The sequence below is a fragment of the Eleutherodactylus coqui genome, chromosome 2 (assembly GCF_035609145.1).
Source record: "Eleutherodactylus coqui strain aEleCoq1 chromosome 2, aEleCoq1.hap1, whole genome shotgun sequence".
Classification (NCBI taxonomy): domain Eukaryota; kingdom Metazoa; phylum Chordata; class Amphibia; order Anura; family Eleutherodactylidae; genus Eleutherodactylus; species Eleutherodactylus coqui.
Genome location: NC_089838.1, coordinates 46,334,808 through 46,356,737, shown reverse-complemented (window position 1 = coordinate 46,356,737; position 21,930 = coordinate 46,334,808). Strand labels below are relative to the sequence as shown.

General features: G+C 46.3%; 1 protein-coding gene across 11 annotated transcripts in view; it reads left to right on the top strand.

The window, feature by feature from the left end:
• Window positions 1-21,930, top strand: part of C2CD5 (C2 calcium dependent domain containing 5) — a 62,631-nt gene that overhangs the window by 18,138 nt on the left and 22,563 nt on the right. For 10 of the 11 annotated variants that reach the window (XM_066590769.1, XM_066590760.1, XM_066590759.1 and 7 more), the window contains 2 exons: window positions 5,350-5,435; window positions 13,185-13,293. In XM_066590769.1, coding sequence (XP_066446866.1) covers window positions 5,350-5,435; window positions 13,185-13,293 — 195 coding nt within the window. Of the gene's footprint in view, window positions 1-1,776; window positions 1,960-5,349; window positions 5,436-13,184; window positions 13,294-21,930 lie in introns of all 11 variants that reach the window. The other variant, XM_066590768.1, reaches the window with a different exon arrangement.

Genomic DNA, 21,930 nt, shown 5'->3' with positions numbered 1-21,930 from the left:
TGCGGCCCGCTCTTAGCTCCACGCCGCTTGGTACATTTATGTGGCACGCTTCTAGCTCCCCCCCCCTAGGTACAGTTCTGTGGCCCCCTGCTAGCTCTCCCCCCTCCTAGGTACAGTTATGTGGCCCCCTGCTAGCTCTCCCCCCTCCTAGGTACAGTTATGTGGCCCCCTGCTAGCTCTCCCCCCTCCTAGGTACAGTTATGTGGCCCCCTGCTAGCTCTCCCCCCTCCTAGGTACAGTTATGTGGCCGCTTCCTTGCTCTCTCCCTCCTAGGTACAATTATGTGGCCCCTCCTAGGTACAATTATGTGGCCCCTCCTAGGTTCAGTTATGTGGCTCCCTCCTAGCTCTCCTCCTCCTAGGTACAGTTATGTGTTCCCCTCCTAGGTAGTTATGTGCCCCCCTCCTATCTCTTCCCCTACTAGGTACAGTTATGTGCCCCCCTCCTATCTCTCCCCCTACTAGGTACAGTTATGTGCCCCCCTCCTATCTCTTCCCCTACTAGGTACAGTTATGTGGCTCCCTCCTAACTCTCCCCCTTCTAGGTACAGTTATGTGTTCCCCTCCTAGGTAGTTATGTGCCCCCCTTCCCCCAGGTACTGTTATGCGGCCCCCTTCTAGCTCTCCTCCACTGGGTACAGTTATGTGGCCGCCTCCTTGCTTTCCCCCTCCTAGGTACAATTATGTGGCCCCTCCTAGCTCTCCTCCTCCTAGGTACAGTTGTGGTCTCCCTCCTAGGTCTCCCCTTCCTAGGTAGTTATGTGCCCCCCTTCTAGGTACAGTTATGCGGCCCCCTTCTAGCTCTCCTCTGCTGGGTACAGTTATGTGGCCCCCTCCTAGCTACAGTTATGTGACCCCCTCCTAGCTCTTTCCCGCTGGGTAGTGTAGTTCTCCATACTCTGTATCCCTTCCATCCCATTGGTTTTGTTTACCAATCATGCCATACCCCATTAAGTGCAGTTTGCTCTACCATTATGTGTATTGCCCCCTCTTCATATTTATACTCCAGATTTGCAGTCGAGTCTTTCTCCTGCTTGTACCTGACATTTAATACTGAGCAGTGGCTAACCCGAGTGTCTGTAGAGGGTGGCGGCGGGTCTCTAGGGCCTGGATTCCAGGCATCGCGACGGGTCTCTATGGCCTCCATCTATATCTGCACCTAGGTCTCATTATATATCTATATCACCCCCCTAGGTATGGCATCATAGAGGCTGCTAGGTATATCTGTTCCTAGGTGTGTGTATGTATGTATATAGATATATAATTTAATGCATCCACCGGGCTTGGCATCATACAGACCAGTTGAATATACTGTACCCTTACCTTAGTATATATCGACGCCACACCTGGCTGGTGCACAGGCCTCAGTTTAAATGTCTGTTCCTCCTGGGCTTGGCATTGTACAGGCCTCAGTATATATCAGCATCTCCTGGGGGTGGCATCATATAGACCTTTGGTATATATCTCCTCCTCCTGGGAGTGGCATTACACAGACCCACAGTATATATCTGCACCCGCTTGGTGTGGCATTGTATGGGTCTTTGTTTATATCTGCATCTCCTGGGCATGGCATCATATAGACCCTTAGTATGTATCTGCTCCTCCTGGGAGTGGCATCACCCAAACCCACAGTATATATCTGATCCCCCTGAGCGTGACCTCATATATACCCTCAGTATGTATTTGCACCCCTGACATTGCTTCTGTTATTTTGTGTCTCTTCTGTTGTTCCTTCTTTCTGTTTTCCGACCTTCCATCCTCCTTCTGTCCTCTGCAGCTTTTATTCCAAAGGGTCCTCGAATTTTCGCCTCCCCCAGCTCCCCCTCTCTCATTTTTGAGTCTCCGAGACTCAGGCATTTTGTCCTTCTGGCCTCTAGCGTCTCCCCACCACACACTAGTCATGGCAGCCCGCGGCTGAGGAAATCCGTCTCATTCAGTGATGAGCTGCTGCTGTCAGCCGGTAGGACCGTTCGCCGCACGTCTTGGTTTGCTGAGTTCTCACAAGCACGCCATTTACATATTTAATCTCCAGCGGAACATCTGACAGCGAGTGCCACCCCCCCCCCCCCTTCACTAATGAGTGCACGAAAATCCTGCGTGACACTAACATCGGACAGTGTTAAGGCAGCGATACCATGAATGCTTTCTCAGTGATGTCACGCTGCTCTCTAGTGAATGGATAGGCTGTCTTCTTAGTGATGTCACCGCTGCTCTGTGCATTCATGATATCTCTCCCTTAGTCCCTCTGTGCGGTCTTGTGCTTGCAATGGGGGCCGTGCATGTGAGGGCCATTAGCATTTCTTGCGCAGCACATTTTACACCGTAGCTCTCACATAGACTTGGTAAATCCATGGGTTTCCTGGTTATTGAAGTGTCGGCAGACTGCTCAGCGCTCTGGGAGGTCTCATCTCCTGCACGGCTCTGCTACATTGCTGAGCTAACATGTCCTCTGAGGAGCCACTCTCTGCAGCAGCGATCCGGGAGTAGTCCTGATCCCGCTCTCAGGGTGTGGACCTCGGCTTGCTCACAGTTTGTAGCCTGAGAGCGGGGAAGCGGATGGGCACATCACTGTGACCTGCATCCTCTACAGTCCACTGTGTGTGGCACAGATGACATCGCCCCATCACACGTCACCCCATTATGTGCCACTGCACAGTCTGGGAGCTTTTTTTGCAGGGTGAATATGATTGGTCGCACTACTATTCTGACTGCCAAGAGATCATGTGACACCCCCACCGCTGCCACTCGCTTCTATCATCTCCATCACTGCACTTATCTGTCTGACCTCTCCTACATGGGATATATATTGCACGTGTTTCCTTATCTGATCGCAGCTACTTATGGGGTTAGTGCTTGGGGTCTCCTGTTAGGTGGGGGCTTTGTTATAATGTACGCAGCACACGTTTAGTGCCGTCGTCCAGTCTGCTACACAGGAAGCTTCATCACTGTATCCTGCAAGCAGCCTCTTTGTTTTTCAATTTCTCACCATTTTCAAGACCTCTAATTGCTGTCAGTGAATGCAGGCATTCATCTTTACATCCCATTATACATATACAGTATGTGATTGTTCCCAGCAAGAGAAACCAAGTAATCTTGTAGATATGATACCTTGTATGGCTAACGAAAATGCATGATGTTATAGTGAGCTCTCCAACCTACTCAGGGTTCTTCCTCAGACATAATGAAATAGAACCGAATAGGTAGATGTGTGTGTGTATGTATGTGTGTATATATATATATATATATATATGTGTGTGTATATATATATCAAAGATCAGCGCCTACTCACTCAAAACAACTTTCAAAGCTGTGAGATACGTTTAGCACTCACCTGGTGCTCGGCCGAACCTCCTACCCAGAAGGTCAACCGGCACCTTGTATCCTGGCTGGCTTATAACGTCTCTGGAGTCCCGAATCCGATCACCGGAGAGCGTCACTGGGGGTTACAGCCATGGTCAGGCTGTTTACAAATCACAGTCGTACTTAAAAGAAAAATTACCCCCACGCTTGTGGGTTCCAGCAACAGTAAAGGACGCAATGTCCGCAAGGTAACTTTAAATAATTTATTCCTTCGGTTGCTACACGTTTCTGCGGGATAACCCGCTCTCTTCAGGCATACATACTGGCGGCGTCCGTGGATTAATGCGAGTCCAATTATTTTATATAAATGTGCTTTTGTGATTGTTAATTGTATGCCTGAAGAGAGCGGGTTATCCCGCAGAAACGCGTAGCAACCGAAGGAATAAATGATTTAAAGTTACCTTGCGGACATTGCGTCCTTTACTGTTGCTGGAACCCACGAGCGCGGGGGTAATTTTTCTTTTAAGTACGACTGTGTGTGTGTGTGTGTGTGTATGTATGTATGTATGTATGTATGTATGTATATGTGTGTATATATATATATATATATATATATATATATATATATAAATAAATAAAATGGCATGGCACAGACATGGATGTGATTAGTTGGCACTTAAAAGAATACCATAACAGAATAAGTAGAGATACACATACCTAAATAGTCCACTGATAAAGGCATGAATCGTCACAACAGTAAGAAAGACAGAATTACCTGTGGCCAAGCACTTTTCTAGTCACAGACACAACATAGAACACATGTAAGTCACCATATTAAAAGGCAATATTAATTCACAAAGCCATAGCATTTGGTAGTACAAATTTATGACAACTCTTGACACTTTCAGCAAAGGGTTAAATTCTTCAAGAGGATTCATGCGTGACAGGGAAGTATGAGAAATCTATAGCAGAGATAACACTCTGGCCTGGTGACCCCCTAACACTAATCCAGAGACCACAAAACCTTCACATCTTTATCAGTGGACTATTTAAGTATGTATTCATTTCTCTACTCATCCTGTTGTATTATTCTTTCAAGTGCAAATTCATGACATCCATGTCTGTGCCTTGTCATATGTATGTATGTCATTATATATAATATATATATGCATGCACCTCTTCGGATCCATTTCATTATGCCTGAGGAAGAATCCTGAAAGGTTCGAAAACTCACATTAACATCATGTATTGTTGTTAGCCATTAAAAGGAATCACATGCGGAATATGTTGGCTAACACCGTACCACACTTTTTTCATTATACTTCTACAGTGTTAAGAACCCTCAGAGGTGTGACCGGACCAGGCCTGCGTCTGCATATAAAGCGTTTCAATTCACTGACAGACAACACAAGCTCTTTCTATACAATGATGAAGCTTTATTTACTGGGCACGGCCTTGTCCCTCCCCCTCCAGAGCACAAATCAGAAAACCGTTTATAACGCCTGATCTTGGAGGAAAGACGGCAGTCAGGATGTTATTCTGTTTCTTGCATGACTCTTTTGCATTGTTGGAGCTGTAATGTTTTCTGCACTAGTTGGCTGGTCAAAGTCTGATGTAAACACATCTTCCGTAGTGACTGAACCAGCAGGAGATGCAGTGAAATGGAAGAGCCTGAGGGCTAACAGTAAGGCAGCAGAATTGATAAAACAAAAAATGTGCCCCACCTCGTGTGTTCTTTAGACCGTAAGCATGTCCCAGACATCCCCTTCCTCGGAGCTGGCCATGTCCTATGACCGTGGCGGGGTCCATTTACCCCATAGGTGTAGTTCCTCTCGCCCTGAGCTCCGATCTTTCCTCCAAAGAGCGAATCTGTGTTTGTGTCTGCTCATGGTGTCCCTACTCGGGACTACACTGGGGACCACTTACTGCAGCACGCGGCGCCGCGCTGGTGCTCCTTACTGCAGCCCCAGATTTTGCTCACACCTCGAAACTGCTCTTTGTATTTGCTGTCTATGATTCTGAGATTTCTCTCTTCGGTGATGCTCACTAGGTATGGGAAGTGGAAGCGCGGGACGAGAAGGTGGCGCCTTTAAAGCTCTCTTGAGGCAGCAGACGCAGTCGGCACTGGAGCAGCGGGTAAGTGACCTGTAGGGGTGTGCTCATCTACTAAGGGACTGCTGCCATTTTCTGAGGCCATTCCCTTCTGGTCCTACATACTCAACTTTTTTGCATAATCCACTAAGACACAGGGCACTGTGCTGTATGAACATAATGGGCTCTCAACCAGTCTGAACATTGTTTTAAATCTAACCCCATGTAGATACGGTACCAAAACCGTACCATATATATGATACCAGAACTAACCTTGCTACATATATTTACCAGAAGCAAGTTTATTAGACATGATATCAGAACCAAGCTTACTACATAGATGCAATACCAGAAGCAAGCTTGCCACGTGGGTAGGGCACCAGCAGCAAGCTTGCCACGGAGATAAGGTAACTCCTTCTCTAATAGCCCATATTATTATTCGCCATTGCAAAGAATAATGGAACATCTCATTTTCCAAGAGTGGTTGAAAAATGTTGCGGACTAAAGGGCTGCAATCGTTTAGGAGATTTATGCTGCATCCTATCTATTGGAGACCAGAAATTGGATCTTCTGGAAGGTAATTTACATTTTCGAGATGCATTCTGGAAAGAGCAAGGAGTCACCGTGAGCAGGAGGATTGCTGGGTTTAGCCAGGTCTAGCTGCTCAAGGACATCGCCAGACCACGCACCGTGAGGCGCTCAAAGTTTTATGCTTGGTAGCATCTTATTGGTTATCCTCACAAGAATTCTTGGCTTTTAGAAGCTTGGAAGTGACATCAACTGACAACATGGAAGGGGAGAGGAGCCATATGATGAGCTGCAATGTATGCTATGTTTACAGACCTACCAGAGGAAAAGCCAAACTTCACCAGCCAGAAATGCAAGCTTGTGTCTCTACTGGAGGAAAAGGTGCCTAGTCTTCAGGAGAGAATAGCTACATTGTAACTAATTAGGAATGGTGAGGATTTCTTTGAGCAGACGTTAGGCTGCATGTCCACGGCGTGGTTCCGCCGGCGATTTATCGCCGGCGAATCACGCTGTCTGGAACTTTCCATGGCGTTGCTATGGAAAGCACAGCCGCAGCGTCCACGAGCGGAGAATCATAGCCATTCTCCGCTCGCAGGATTCAAATCGCAGCACCCTGCGATTTGCCGCGATTCTCCGCAGCGATCCTATCTTTCAGATGGGCTCAGTGCGGAGAGCTGTCAGCTGTCTCCTGCTCCCCGGCGGCGGCTACGCTCGTGGACAGGCAGCCTAATTCTTCACACTGTAGAAGGAGAAGAAATGTTCAGTGTCCCTGCAGAAGCTGAAATGGAAATGTGTGACCCAAAAAAGCCGGAAGATCAGGAGTTAACCAGTACCGATCCTGCTCAGGAGCCGCTACCAGGCTATCACGGAGGAGAACTACAAGGAGGTACAGCAAGATTGACCCACAAGGAACAGTCTGGTGAGCACTCAGAGCCCTCTTGGATGGAGTAAAAGTGTTGTTGGAAAGAAGAGAAGGAGAGTGCTGGTTGTGGGGGATTCCCTATTGAGAGGAACAGAGGCCGCTGTCTGCAGACCTGAGATAACCTCATGAGGTGTGCTGTCTTCCAGGTGCACAAATCAAAGATGTATCTGACAGGCTGTCAAGACTCTTCAGTCCTACAAAATCACCTCACCGAAGGGACAAAAGGTTTCAATAATGACCTATGAAAAACCCTATGAACCCTCCATGTAACTGGCAAATCAAGTTCATAAGCAAGCGGATTTACTACACGCGTGATAAAAAAGGGAACCACGTAACGTGGCGCCAGTTTCAAAAGCGGAACCCTTAATTTTAGATTTCTAGAAGACAAATATACCTTCTGTCCCATCCTGTAAGGTTCAGATACTGACAGACTCCTCCCACTACGCAACTGCATACGAGCCCCCATTGCTTCCAGATTCTTCTGTACTTCTTTCCATACCCCCTGCAGTGCATTTGTGGAGTCATCAGCTGCAGGACAGGCGGACAGAGTAGAAATAGCTGTAAGGAAGCAAGGATGCTGACCATATACGCAAGGAATGGAGATACCCCAGTGGGAGAACAAGTACGGTTGTTTAGCGCAAACTCTTCCAACGGCAGGAACTCTGCCCACTAATGAGCCTTTTCACTAGCAAACAACCGCAAATATTGCACTAAATCCTGGTTCTTCCGCTCCGTCTGTCCATTAGTTTGCGGGTGGAATGCTGACGAGAAGGGAAGAGACGTTCCCAGGTTTCTACAGAAGGCTCGCCAAAATTGCACAACAAACTGAACACAGCGATCAGATACAATGCTCTCGGGAACCCCATGTAGGCGAATGATTTCTTTTACAAAAATCTTGGAAAATTCTATCGCAGAAGGTAGCTTCTTTAACGCCACGAAATGTACCATCTTTGAGAAACGGTCTACAACAACCAGGATCGTGGTGAACTTCTGAGACTCAGGTAGATCGGTGATAAAATCTACTGGAAAAGGCACCGGTAACGGTCTCAGAGGCCCTTTTGGACGACGATGCTGACTTTTACTGCGTGCACAGACAGAGCATCCCTTAACAAAGTCGCAGATCTCCCGAGACATGACAGTGTCTAGTACAAAGATCCAGAGTCCCCTGAACCCCCGGATGGCCTGTGAGAACAGATGAGTGAGACTCTTCAATGACTCTATAACAGTAAGGTAGAGGCGGCAGCATCAAAGGTATAGAATAAAGTTTAAAATTCTTTTATTGCTCGGCACCAGAAGTTGTCATGGGAGAAGTGGGAGCGGGTCTGCCGGATTCCCTAACCTAATGGGCCGGACCTTCATCTTTTCTAGATCTCAGCCTCCTGTCAGCTTTGACCGCCAATTCCATCACATCATTGAGTGTCACGGGAGCGGGATGAGAAATGAGTAGATCCTTGACCGCGTCAGAAAGACCCAACAAAAACACATCTTTAAGGGCGCTATCGCTCCAAGAGGTTTCACCTGCATGCAGTCTAAATTTAGAGCAATAGTCCTCTACCCACTGCTGCCCCTGACGTAGAGACATGAGATGGGATACCGCCAACCCCGCACGGTCCGGCTCATCAAAAATACCTCCAAGTTCCCGAAAAAACAAATCAACTGACTTCAGGCATGCCGAACTCTTGGGTAAGGGGTAGGCCCATGTCTGGGGGGAAACCTTGAAGTAAGGACATAATCAATCCAACTTTCTGGGATTCTGAGCCGGATGAGCGGGGCCGCATCCGAAAATACAATCTACATGCCTGCTGAAAAACAAAAAACTTGCTCCTCTCCCCTAGAAATACCTCAGGAAGCGAATACTTGTGTTTAGGAATAGAAGGGGCAGTAGAAACATGCACTAACTCCCGCTGCTCCTGTGCCACCATATGACCGGACAGGTCTTGGATCACGACCACTAAATCCTGCAACTGACTTGCGAGGGTACTCATGGCCTCCATTGGAGAGCAATTTTAAGGGCCAGTTATTATGTTACGGTATACTACCCTTGATACGCCAGCCCGAGTGCCCTAGATCTCGCCCACAATCCCTGTCCCTGCCTACTTGCCTCCACTCCTGGCTAACCCCAGGCGGGCAACTGGGCAGCGATCCCTACTCTCACGAGGGACCGAAAAAGGGACGCTGGCGTACCTGGATGGAAAGGGTAGAATACTGACAATAACGGCAGATGTAAATAACCAACACGAACAATACTAAGCAGAACTGAGGCAGATGGAAAAACCTGGCGGATAATAGCAAGGTATAGCAGACAAGCTGACAGAAGCAGGAGACCAACAGAGGAAGACTAGCTAGCACACTGAGGGAAACCAATAACTGGCAGTGATTGCCAGTCTCTGCCCGACCTTTAAACAAAAGCCTCCGCCCAGAGGCGGAGAGAGGGAGACAGACGACTTCCAACAGAACATAATAAAAGGGAGCTCGTGCACGGCAGCTGCACTCACAGGTGCGTGCGCACCACCAGCGCCACGCCGGCCAGGCACCCGCGCCCCCGGCAGCCAGACAACAAGCCGGGGGGATGCGCCCCGACCGCGGGACCCCGCACACCATTGCCCCGGGAGGACCAGCAACCGCCTCATGGTAACACTGGCTACATTGATGGTGCCATCAGCAAAGATTTGGATTTCTAGACCATGGAGTGAATTACCTATATGATGGACTGCTTGCTAGAGATGGGTTGCAGCTTACAAAGACAGGTAAGCATATATTTGGTGGGCGCCTTGCTTCATTAATCAGGAGAGCCTTAAACTGGAACAACATGAGAAGGGAAGTGAAAGGCAAAAATATACAGCTAATTAATACATTTGAGAACCTTGTTATTAGAAGTGGGAAAAAAAGAACACAGACACAAGGACAAGGACGAAAAATTCAGAAGGCAAGTAAAGGAGCAAGAGACACCGATCACAAACTAAAATGTTTTTTTACACAAATGCACAGAGCATGGGAAACAAACAAGGAGAATTGGAGCTCCTAACACAGGAAGAGAGATAAGATGTCATAGGCATCACGGAAACTTGGTGGAATGATACACATGATTGGAATACAAGGCTTGAAGGATACAACTTATTTATAAGAAACAGACCAATAAAAAGCGGAGGAGGTGTTGTGTTGTATGTTAAGAAAACATTCATCTCCGCAGAGATTCAAGCTGTAGAGCATGGTAGCTCTGTAGAAAATGTTTGGGTAAGAATACAAGGAGAAAACAACAGAAAGGACACCATTGTTGGTATTTACTATATGCCGCCTGGACAAGAAGATATGGATGAACTCTTTCCACATCAGATAGATGACCAAGCTCTCCAAAAAGCATGACATAGTGACATAGTGATCATGGGAGATTGTAACTATCCAGACATTTGTTGGGAATCTCTCTCAGGTAAAAGTAATGGAGCCAACAAATTCTTATCCACTCTTGCTGACAACTTTATCTTTCAGAAGGTAGAAGAGTAACAAGGGGATCTGCTTGGACCTAATTCTTACCAACAGGCAGGGAATGGTTGAAGTACGGGTGGCTGGGACCTTAGGAGGCAGTGATCATGTATCCTTGAATTTAGGATGAAAAGGGGAGGAAGACCTGAGAAGCCTCAGACCTCAAGGTTGGATTTCAGAAAGGCAGGTTTTAATGGACTCAGAAAGAGAGTAGGAAGAATCCAATGGCTGGATGTTCTTAAGGACAGAAACGTCCAAGATGGTTGGGAAATATTGCGAAATAAGATTCTCAGAGCACAATCGTTAATCCATAAAAAAAGGAAGAATAGGAAGCATTTAACCCCTTAATGCCACAGGACATAAATGTACGTCCTGGCTGCGGGGTACTTAACGCAACAGGACGTACACTTATGCCTTGGGGATAACGTTAGATCAGAAGAGATCCCGGGCTATCCAGCAGCAGGATAGCTGGCTCCCCCCCCTGCAACAGCGGGGGTGTATTGGGACAGTGACCCCTGCAGTTAACCCCTTACATGCCGTGATCTATGTAGATCGCGGCATGTAAAGGGTTTACAGAGGGAGCTCTCTCCCTCTGTGACATCATTGGACTCATAATGAAATCGCAGAGGTCCAACAGGTTGCCATGACAACAGGACGCCAGCTACAGGTGTCCTGCTTTGCTATTGCCTATGATCGCTAATACAAGCGGTAAGGCATTGCAGGACAGAAGTCTTGCAATGCTTTATTATAGCAGCTATGGTACAAATCCCCAACAGGGATATGAAAAGTGTACAAAAGAAGTTAAAAATACCCCCTATGAATATAAAAAAGAACAAAAAACCCACGTATTTGGTAGCATAGTATCCGTAATGACTCGAACACCAAATTGCACACACTTTTTATCCTGCATGGCAAAAAGTGTGTTTAAAAAAAACCAAAACTAAAATGAGGCGAAATGCTTAGTTTTTTTTAAATTTTGTTACCCAAAAAAGGCAATAAAAGTGATCAAAAAAGCCATATGTACACCAAAATGGTACCTATAAAGACTACACCTAGTCACGCAAAAATTAAGCCCTCACAGACTTTGAATACAGCGATTTAGAAAAAGCAAATTTAAAAAAAAATTAATTATGAGTTTTATTGCGGAAAAGTGTAAAAACCTAAAAAAAATTAATGGTATCGTAGAATGGATGTGTTTTTGTTTTGCTTTTTTTTTCTCCCCACTATCATAAAAAATTAATACAAGTTTTACAATATAGTCTATGTATTCAAAAACTGCACCAATAAAAACTACAGTTCCCATGCAAAAAAAAATACGGCCGTGTCAACGGAAAAATAAAGTTATGGCTTTTGAAAAGTGGAGAGGAAAAAAATTGTTGCGTCCTTATGCCCAAAATAGGCCGTGTCCTTAAGGGGTTAAAGAGACCCAGATGGATGAACACAGAACTTGCATACATGCTAAAAAGGAAGAAAAATGTTTATCAAATGGAAAGAGGAGGAATATCTAAAAAAGAATATACTGTGGTCTGCAGAAACTGTAGGGAAAGTGCCAGAAATGCTAAAGCTGATAATGAATTGAGGCTTGCAAGAGAGGCCAAAAGCAATAAAAAAAAAGGATTTGGGGGGGGGGGTGTCAAAAGAAAAGTCCAAGATGTTATAGGATGTTTACAGGATGAAAATGGTGAATTGGTTAAAAATGATGTCGAGAAGGACAAACTTTTACATTCCTATTTTGTATCTGTTTTCTCTCAGAAAGTAAATGTAACATCAGCGGATCTCTCCCTGTGTTCAAACAAAGGCTAGACAAATATCTGTCTGGGATGATGTATTGAATCCTGCACTGAGCAGGGGATTGGTGGTTGGTCTAGATGACCCTGGAGATCTCTCTCACTCTTCCTCCTGCTCTGCTTCGCTCCCCCCCTCCCGCAGCCCACCCGAGCCGGCTCGGATCACTAAGCAGTTACTGGAGAAGAGCGATGCTCGCTCGGGTAACTGCCTTACCGAGTAGGCTCGCTCAACTCTAGTAAACACAATTCTGGCATGTATTAAGAAAAGCATAGAGTCTAGATCACGTGAGTTCATTATCCCCTCTACTCTTCCTTAGTCAGACCTCATCTGGAATACTGTGTCCAGTTCTGGGCACCCACTTTAAAAAAGACAGACAAACTGGAGCAAGTAAAGAGAAGAGTTACCAGGATGGTGAGCGGTCTGCAAATCATGTCCTATAAAGAATGGTTAAAGGATCTGGGAAAGTTTAGCTTGCGAAAAAGAAGGCTGAGAGGAGACTTAATGGCTGTCTACAAATATCTGAAGGGCTGTCACAGTGCAGAGGGATCAGCCCTATTCTCATTTGTACAAGGAAAGACTAGAAGCAATGGGATGAAACTGAAAGGGAGGAGACACAGATTAGATATTAGACAGCGAGGGGGATCAATGAGTGGAACAGGTTACCACGGGAGGTGGTGAGTTCTACTTCAATGTAAGTGTTCAAACAAAAGCAGAGACAAATATCTGTCTGGGATGATTTAGTGATCCTGCACTGAGCAGGGGGTTGGACCAGATGACCCTGGAGGTCACTTCCAACTCCAACCATTTTATGATTCTATTGTGCCGGTGGGAAAACCTGCTCACTGGCCGCATGATGGGAGCAGAGATTCCGGTAATCCGCCGCCCCACAGTCCACACGTTCCGGTAATCCGGCACATACCGATAAAATAAACTGCTCTTTGTCCTGTAGATTGAGCCGCTTTCACAGCGCTGCAGTAATCTGCACAGGGTCGTCATTGTCACCTGTACTACCATCCATATCCTCCACACGTGATGATCGCTCTGCTCTCTGACCACTTTGTCTTTCTTCTCTGCAGGAGTTTCCATTTTTCACCCTGACTGCGTTCCCGGTGGGCTTCCTCGTCCATGTCGGCGGTGTGGTTAGCGCCCGATCAGTGAAGCTTCTGGATCGGATTCACAATCCAGGTACGTCCAGCGGCTCTGCGGAGTCCATGATTTCTGCTCGTTCTGCAGTCAGGTCGTCAGCACATGGGTCCCCACATTGGTCAGCAGCGGTCAGGGTCTTCCCTCTGTGAGGCATTTTGGGGGTCTCATTGCTGAGATTCTCAGCAATTTCGCACTTGACGTGTCTTCCCATGTCTGAACCCACAAAGGCCATTAAAGGGCCGGCTTCCAGACTCCTAATCATTAAGAATTTGTTGGACTTTATTTCAGTTCTTCAAGCTTGCCGTCAGTGAATATTGTTTACGTAACTGCTAATACAGCAGTGCTCACACAGCTGAGGGTTTGGTTCAGTGTGTCAGTGTGGATACGCTTTGTGGACTATCCCTCTTGTCCAGCCCTGAACTCCAGCTCTTACCTACACTAATACATTTGTGAGAAGGACTGATGTAATTAAGGTTTTCATTCACTGACAGCAAGCAAGGATCAGTGAATACACTGAAGACTGGACTCCGACCCTTAACAGTACCTTGTTTGTCAGCATCCAGCTTTCTGTTCTCCCGCCCTGTTTTGCACCATTATTGGGAAGGGTCTTGATTAGTGTCCTGATTGCTCCATAAGTATGTGCCCCCTGACTGACCCATTGTGACGCTGGAGTTACCGCCATATTGTTATCACCGAGTCCCCTCTCTGTTTTCTTTGGGATGTGATTTCCTCCAGAGGGTTCAGGTGACACTTTCCAGTTCTCTTATGCTCCAGTCACATCCAGAGCTGCTGCATTGCCGTGCTTGGAGTCTGCTCTGTGCAAACAGGCATGCCTCTCCCATTTCATCGTCATCTGTTAGATGATCTTGTGCATTTTGGAAGATGTAGTGTTTTCTGCATCAGACAAGTACGGTATACAGCACTGGTGCTGAACCAACAGGGGGAGGCAGTGAGCTATAAGATAATTTGATGCAGCTCTAAATGTGGTTGGAATATATAATTCCAGATCAGTAACATATTGACATGTTTACCATAATCCAATGGAGACTTGTCCTGTTAAATGAGGATACCCCCCCCCCCCCCCCCCACACACACACACACAGATTATCTTGTGATACTTTGTTCTGAGTGGTTGGTCACTGCTGGGTGTTGTAGTCCATCCATTGCAGTGTTAGTTTTGTAGCCATGCTTCTATGAGGAGCTGACCCAGGGGCATCAATCACCCCAGAGTAGTAGTTCGATACATGACTGACACTATTGTGCCCCAGTATGATAAGGGCCCCTTCACCACCGTGTCCGAGTCACCATAGGGATGTATTGCACCACGTGAGGTCATTACTGCTCCCATCGCGCTGCCCCTGACGCTTCAGATGACTGCGCATGAACGCTCCACCTGTCTGTCCTGAAATGTTTTCTATTCTACCGCAGGAAGGTTATCTCTAAGGGCAGTTCCATGTCTTCCTCATACCTAATGCTACCAATAATGGAAACCCTTCTCCAGTCACACCTAGAGCTGTATTTATACTTCTTTCCTCCATTCAGAAGTCCCATGCTAGGAGACCTATAACTGCTTAGAAGAGTTCCAACAATGCACTGCAGTCTGCCATCTTTGGTGGTGGAAGATGTATTCTTTACATTGCTTTTCAAAACCTGCCTGAGAGCTAACTGGGAATCAGCACACACCAGTGGATAGATGTAAGACCCTGGTGCCTGAGAGCTAAAAGGAAAGCAGCACAGACCAGTGCATAGATGTAATAGCCTGGTGCCTGAGAGCTAACTGGGAACCAGCACAGACCAGTGGATAGATGTAAGACCCTGGTGCCTGAGAGCTAAAAGGAAAGCAGCACAGACCAGTGCATAGATGTAATAGCCTGGTGCCTGAGAGCTAACTGGGAACCAGCACAGACCAGTGGATAGATGTAAGAGCCTGGTGCCTGAGAGCTAACTGGGAACCAGCACACACCAGTGGATAGATGTAAGACCCTGGTGCCTGAGAGCTAAAAGGAAAGCAGCACAGACCAGTGCATAGATGTAATAGCCTGGTGCCTGAGAGCTAACTGGGAACCAGCACAGACCAGTGGATAGATGTAAGAGCCTGGTGCCTGAGAGCTAACTGGGAACCAGCACACACCAGTGGATAGATGTAAGACCCTGGTGCCTGAGAGCTAAAAGGAAAGCAGCACAGACCAGTGCATAGATGTAATAGCCTGGTGCCTAAAAGCTAACTGGGAACCAGCACAGACCAGTCAATAGATGTAAGAGCCTGGTGCCTGAGAGCTAACTGGGAACCAGCACAGACCAGTGGATAGATGTAAGAGCCTGGTGCCTGAGAGCTAACTGGGAACCAACAGAGACCAGTGGATAGATGTAAGAGCCTGGTGCCTGAGAGCTAACTGGGAACCAACAGAGACCAGTGGATAGATGTAAGAGCCTGGTGCCTGAGAGCTAACTGGGAACCAGCACAGACCAGTGGATAGATGTAAGAGCCTGGTGCCTGAGAGCTAACTGGGAACCAACAGAGACCAGTGGATAGATGTAAGAGCCTGGTGCCTGAGAGCTAACTGGGAACCAGCACAGACCAGTGGATACATGTAAGATGAACAAGAGAAAAGCTCTCACCTTATATGTTGGCAGTGCCAGCTTTGTTTGCAACAGTTCCAGTTGCCTAGGAAATCTTCTAGTCCGTAGCCACTTGATCCTCAGTGGTTTATAAATGCAAGAAATGAACTTCGGGAGCCCGGACTTTATGAAGAAATCCTTATGCCTTTATTCAGTGCTTGTTACAAAGATTAAAATCCCTAACGCGGAGTAAGCGTTTCAGCTTCTATTTGGTCCAAAGAACACCGGGTTTCCTCCTGGATAGTCGATCTGTTATCCAACAACTCCAACAGGTTGAAGGGTCCGATAACTATTTTTGGCTAACGTGATGTAATTGATTTATACACAAGCATCTCTCATGATATAGCACTACTGGCGGTACAACGTCCTCTAACCCTTTACAGTGATTACACTGATAGTCTGAAAGAATTTATTGTTCTAGCCATAGAACTTTTGTTGAAGCATAACTTTTTTGCTTTCATCAAAAAATATTATGCACAGGTATTGGGAGCCCCGATGGGCTCCCGTTTTTCTCCAACTTTGGCAAATCGTCTAATGGGTTGGTGGGAAGCAAGCCACATTTATAATGAAACAAATCCCCTGTGGGATACAATAATTTGGTATGGGAGCTACATTGACGATATTGTCATCATTTGTAGAAACAATGATTCGAAGATGAACTGTGCAGCAATTATGGAAGAATTTTCAAATTTTATAAACGATAACCACATTAATTTAAAATTCACATGCATGTGGGGTAAAACTGACATTCCGTTTTTGGATCTATGGCTCCATGGGAATTCCCACAATGGAGCCATAGAATCCAAACTATACAGAAAACACACAGCTGGCAATACTTTGCTGCATGCTAAAAGTGCCCATCCCAAGCATGTGATCAATGCTATACCCACAGAGGAATTAATAAGAGCAAAGTGAGCGTGCACCAGCACTAAGGATTACCATAACACAAAAGAAGACATGAGACTGAGAGTAATAGGAAGAGGCTACAATAAATATATATGGAAAAATTCGGTTGACAAACACTTCTAGATGGAAAAATGCTACCTCCACCAAACATGAAAACAATATAGTGTTTTCAACGAGGTTCAGCGACAATTTTGATGGGATCAAAAAACTATTCTACAAATACATACCAGTCTTGCGAGAGGATAAAATAACGGATACTATTCTAAATGAAGGATTACTGGTGGTAGCTAAAAGGGGTGTTAGCCTTGGCAATTTATTATCTCCTAGCTATTTCTCTAGCCAAACTGATAAAGCACAATGGTTGCCACATAAAGGTTTTTCTAAATGTGGCAACACACGATGCAGCACATGCCACTTCGCAAAAAAATGTACCAAGTTTACTGACAGTAAAGGAATAAAGGAATTCCATATAGATAGATATATAAATTGCGATTCAGAGAACGTAGTGTATGCCATCTGCTGTACTTTGTGCAACCAGTACTATATAGGATGCACAACATGAAAACTGAAAACAAGAATTGCAGAACACATAAGGCACGTAAAAAACTCAAACAGCAACCATTCAGGGGCCACAAAACATTTTATAGAACATCACACAAAAAAATCTGGATAATTTTATGTACTATGGAATTGAAAAGGTCCTCAATAAAAGAAAAATTCAAGTAGATCACAACTCCTAAAAAGAGAGGCATATTGGATTTTGACCTTAGGCACACGGTTCCCCAATGGCCTAAACAAAAAAGCAGATTTGCTGTATATATGTTGAAAGAGAGAGCAAAAAGAAAAAAAAAAAATAGTTTTTTTTTAAAATTTTGCTCTAGGTAGAGGTTAATACTACTATGTATGATGGTAAAGTGCGTTTCTTGATAAAATCTTGCAGTACTAAAGAATTCAAGAAAAAATGGTAATTTACCCATATTTTATTCTTTAACGGTTATTGGAACGTACAATATATAGTTCTATAATAATGAATTGCATAGAATAGTTATGAAATGTCATTGAATAATCTATAAACGTTTATCAGCGTTGTACAATAATGAGGTTTCCCCATAGGGAGCAAGGGTGAAAAAGCTTTTGAATAAAATGTTATTTTACAGGAAGGGGTTAAAGATCAGATGGCCCTTAATGAGCAATGCATATAAGGACGTGGGTAACAACAGATGAATGAGGTGAACAAGGCTTTGTATAGTAGCTGAAACGTGTTTGCTCCGCGTTATGGATTTTAATCTTTGTAACAAGCACTGAATAAAGGCATAAGGATTTCTTCAGAAAATTCGGGCTCCTGAAGTTCATTTCTTGCATAGATAGATGTAAGAGCCTGGTGCCTGAGAACTAACTGGGAACCAGCACAGACCAGTGGATATAGATGTAAGAGCCTGGTGCCTGAGAGCTAAAAGGAAATCAGCACAGACCAGTGCATAGATGTAAGAGCCTGCCTGGTGCCTGAGAGCTAACTGGGAACCAGCACAGACCAGTGGATAGATGTAAGAGCCTGGTGCCTGAGAGCTAACTGGGAACCAGCACAGACCAATGGATAGATGTAAGAGCCTGGTGCCTGAGAGCTAACTGGGAACCGGCAGATAGATGTAAAGCCATGCTACCTGGGAGCTATTTGCTGCTCTCTGCTGATTTCCAGTTAGCTCTCAGGTAGCAGGAATTTTCATCTCTTTGTTGTTCCCTGCTGGTTTCCAGTGAGCTGTAAGAACCTGCTGCCCAAGGGCAAAATGGAAATTAGCAGAGAGATGAAAAATCAGTCTACCTGAGATCTAAAAGGAAAGCGGACAGAGCAGCAGTTAGCAGGGTCTTACATCTCTGCTGGTTTCCAGTTAGCTCCCAGGCAGCAGGGTCTTACATCTCTGCTGGTTTCCAGTTAGCTCCCAGGCAGCAGGGTCTTACATCTCTGCTGGTTTCCAGTTAGCTCCTAGGCAGCAGGGTCTTACAGCTCTCTGCTGGTTTCCAGTTTTTCCCTTCTGTTCCTGATGGTTTCCAGTGAGATGTAAGAACTTGCTGCCTGAGGGCGAACTGGAAAAACAGCAGTATTTTGAATGCAGCTCCGGAAGTGACTGGAGTAGAGGTGATGATGGGAAGTGGAGCTGCACTTACAGAGTCTGAATACTCTATGTTGTGGCCCCCCAGACTATAATAACTGTGCTGTGTCGTTTCAGTGTGTGTAGTGACTTGTGCCGATGCTTCTCTAACTCACCTGATTTGCTGTTTTAAACTCAGCCTTTGTCGGGATAATGGGTAACACCAGATCTTACAAACTGCTAGACTGGAGTAGTTACAATGCAGGTATATCCCCTCCATCGGTCCTTCCATGACACCTGATACATGGCAACAAAAATTATGGCTGCTCAGTGAAGCTCTAGCTCCTCCCATATGTAGGGCACCACCTAAGGGGGAGGGGCGTTAAGATCCCATCAGACCTGAGACTATGGGGGGAAAGGGTCCCACCTGCACCAGGTGTCTGCGTTCTACCAACGTGGTCAGTGGGAATCGTACACAGCCCTTCAGATGTTGCTGAGTTCTGCAGTCACATATACAGGAGCTACAGTACACCGGTGTCCATTACTGTCCAGTAATCCGGGGCTGCGAGCCGCCGTCTTGTGTGAGCTGTTGCATTCGCATCACGTGTTTCGAGCCCTGCATAGCCCCACCTCCTAGTGTTTAGTGTTTTCCTCCACCCCACCACATTCATGTTGTCGTCATCTGTGTTGTGTTGGCTCTTAATATGGCGAGACGAAGCCTGGCATCACTTTCTTGGCTGCCTATGGAGGGGGACAATATTCCGTGTTGGAGGCAGAATATCATCTGGCCACCATGTTCAGTCATTGGCGATTTGAAAAATATAGCTACCCCTCCCCCAATTATTATATAAATTACTGGAAATTTCCACTTTTCCCTGAAGTGGCGCCACCGCCAAGTTTACCATGTCCTTCCTGGGCAAGGAGAGCGATGAAAGGGATCAGCGATAGAAACTACGTAAGTGCGTTGCTATTGTCACTAATCCTGCTGGGACAATGAAGCAAAGTCTGTTTCGCGGAGCTGCGACGGACTGCTCCACGTCCGGATAGAGCTGAGTAAGTAGGCGATATCCGGGATTACTGAAGTTATTCTGCCTCCAGCTGCCGCTAAGCTCTTAAATCCCTCCTATTCTGTGACATCAACAAGTGTCGCATGCCGGCTGCCCAGATCTCATCGAGCTGCCGCCATGTGTGGAAAATGGCACCTGGGACCATAAAGCGAAGCTCCAGGCACACCATCTGAATGCCCAGTGACTTCGTAAATGTAGAGTTACAATGTATCTTATACTCCAGTCACACCTAAAGCTGCATTCACAGTTCTGTCACATCTTATACTCCATTCACATCCAGAGCTGCATTCACAGTTCTGCTATTACATCTTTACTCCAATCACATTCAGAGCTGCATTCATGATTCTGGCGGCAGCTACCACTTGATTTTTGACAACAGAAAGCTACACCCCATACTGCGTTCTAAGCCTCCCTCCTTACACAGCAGCAGGACTTGCTCTGCATGGACGCTGATACAGCAAGGTCTGAAACCGCTTTGAGTGTGTCTGGAGTGTTAGATATGCATATTAGCTCTCCTCTAGGAGAAAGAGCCACCTGTAGTGGCAATTGTCTTCCTTTCTGTAGAACTCATTTGCATATTTTTCCCAGGGAGCACTGCAGGGTCTCCACAAGGAGAACCAGCACCTTCCAAAATTAAAGTGTGCGCCATGATGTGAGCAGATTTGTAGTGTCTGCAGATAAGTGAAGGGGCAGAAACACAACGCACGTGGCGGGGTCTCCGCTGCCGTCCAGAGGATTTCGGCACAGTAAGGAGGGGGGGAAGCAGGCAAGGACCTTTCTTTGTGTTGACATTTCACTGAGCTGCCATAGTTTCTGTCTGTGACGTCACCAGCTCCGAGCATGCTCCGCCCCCATTTATGGCTACTGTCTGCTGGTTCTGCCTTGTCAAACCCCGGCTCACTAAAGCTTCCGCTGCTGCCCGAGAGGAGAGGGACCCCCCCATGTAGTTTGCTGAGCACCCCCTCTCCTGCTTCCACCTTCCCTCGGCCCCCCAAGTCTCTAGTGTCTGTTAATCCTTAGTGTAAATGCTACAATGGTGCCCCCTTGTGGATTGTGCGGCTCCTGTCATTTAGCTGCTTGTGCCCATGTATGATAACGTGACCGGTTCCCTGCATTCATTGGGTAGAAGGCCGCCCTAATAATGTGCCAGGTAAGTAAATGAACCCCGCATTTCTATGTATTACCCCTCAGTACTGGTTCATATTCACACTCTCTCTAGACCACTGCTGATCACATGACCCATGAATTGTATAGGGTGGCTCATTGAAGGGTAGCATGAGGTAACAGAGTGCAGTCTCATCCCTGCGTGCTGAGCATTCTGGGTGGTAATGGGACGGGGTTCACAACGCTTTTTTAGTTTCTACCTTTTTGTCCTCAGAGTTCTGTCCCCGAAAATGGTAACCAGATAGAATCGGTGACTTTAAGTGGTCAGCAATAAAGTTGGGAATTTGTCCTGCAGGCCTGTATTCCTCCTCTAGAGGTCAGTATTTCCTGCCCTGCAGTGCTATATTCCTCCACTAGAGGTCAGTATTTTTTGCCCTGTAGTGCTATATTCCCCCACTAGAGGTCAGTGTTTCCTGCCTTGCAGTGCTGTATTCCTCCATTTAAGGTCTGCGTATTCTGTCCTGCAGAGCTGTCTTCCTCCACTAGAGGTCAGTGTATCCTGCCCTGCAGAGCTGTATACCTCACTAAAAGTCAACATATCTTGTCCTGCACTGCCATATTCCTATTGGAGAATTACAGCTTTGCAGGGCAGGATACGCTGACCTCTAGTGGAGGAATAGAGCTCTGCAGGATGGGTTACGCTGACCTCTAGTGCAGGAATAGAGTTCTGCAGGGCTGGTTACGCTGACCTCTAGTGCAGGAATAGAGCTCTGCAGGGCTGGTTACGCTGACCTCTAGGGGAGGAATAGAGCTCTGCAGGACAGAATACCTTGACCTCTAGTGGAGGTATAGAGCTCTGCAGGACAAGATACGCTGACCTCTAGTGGAGGAAT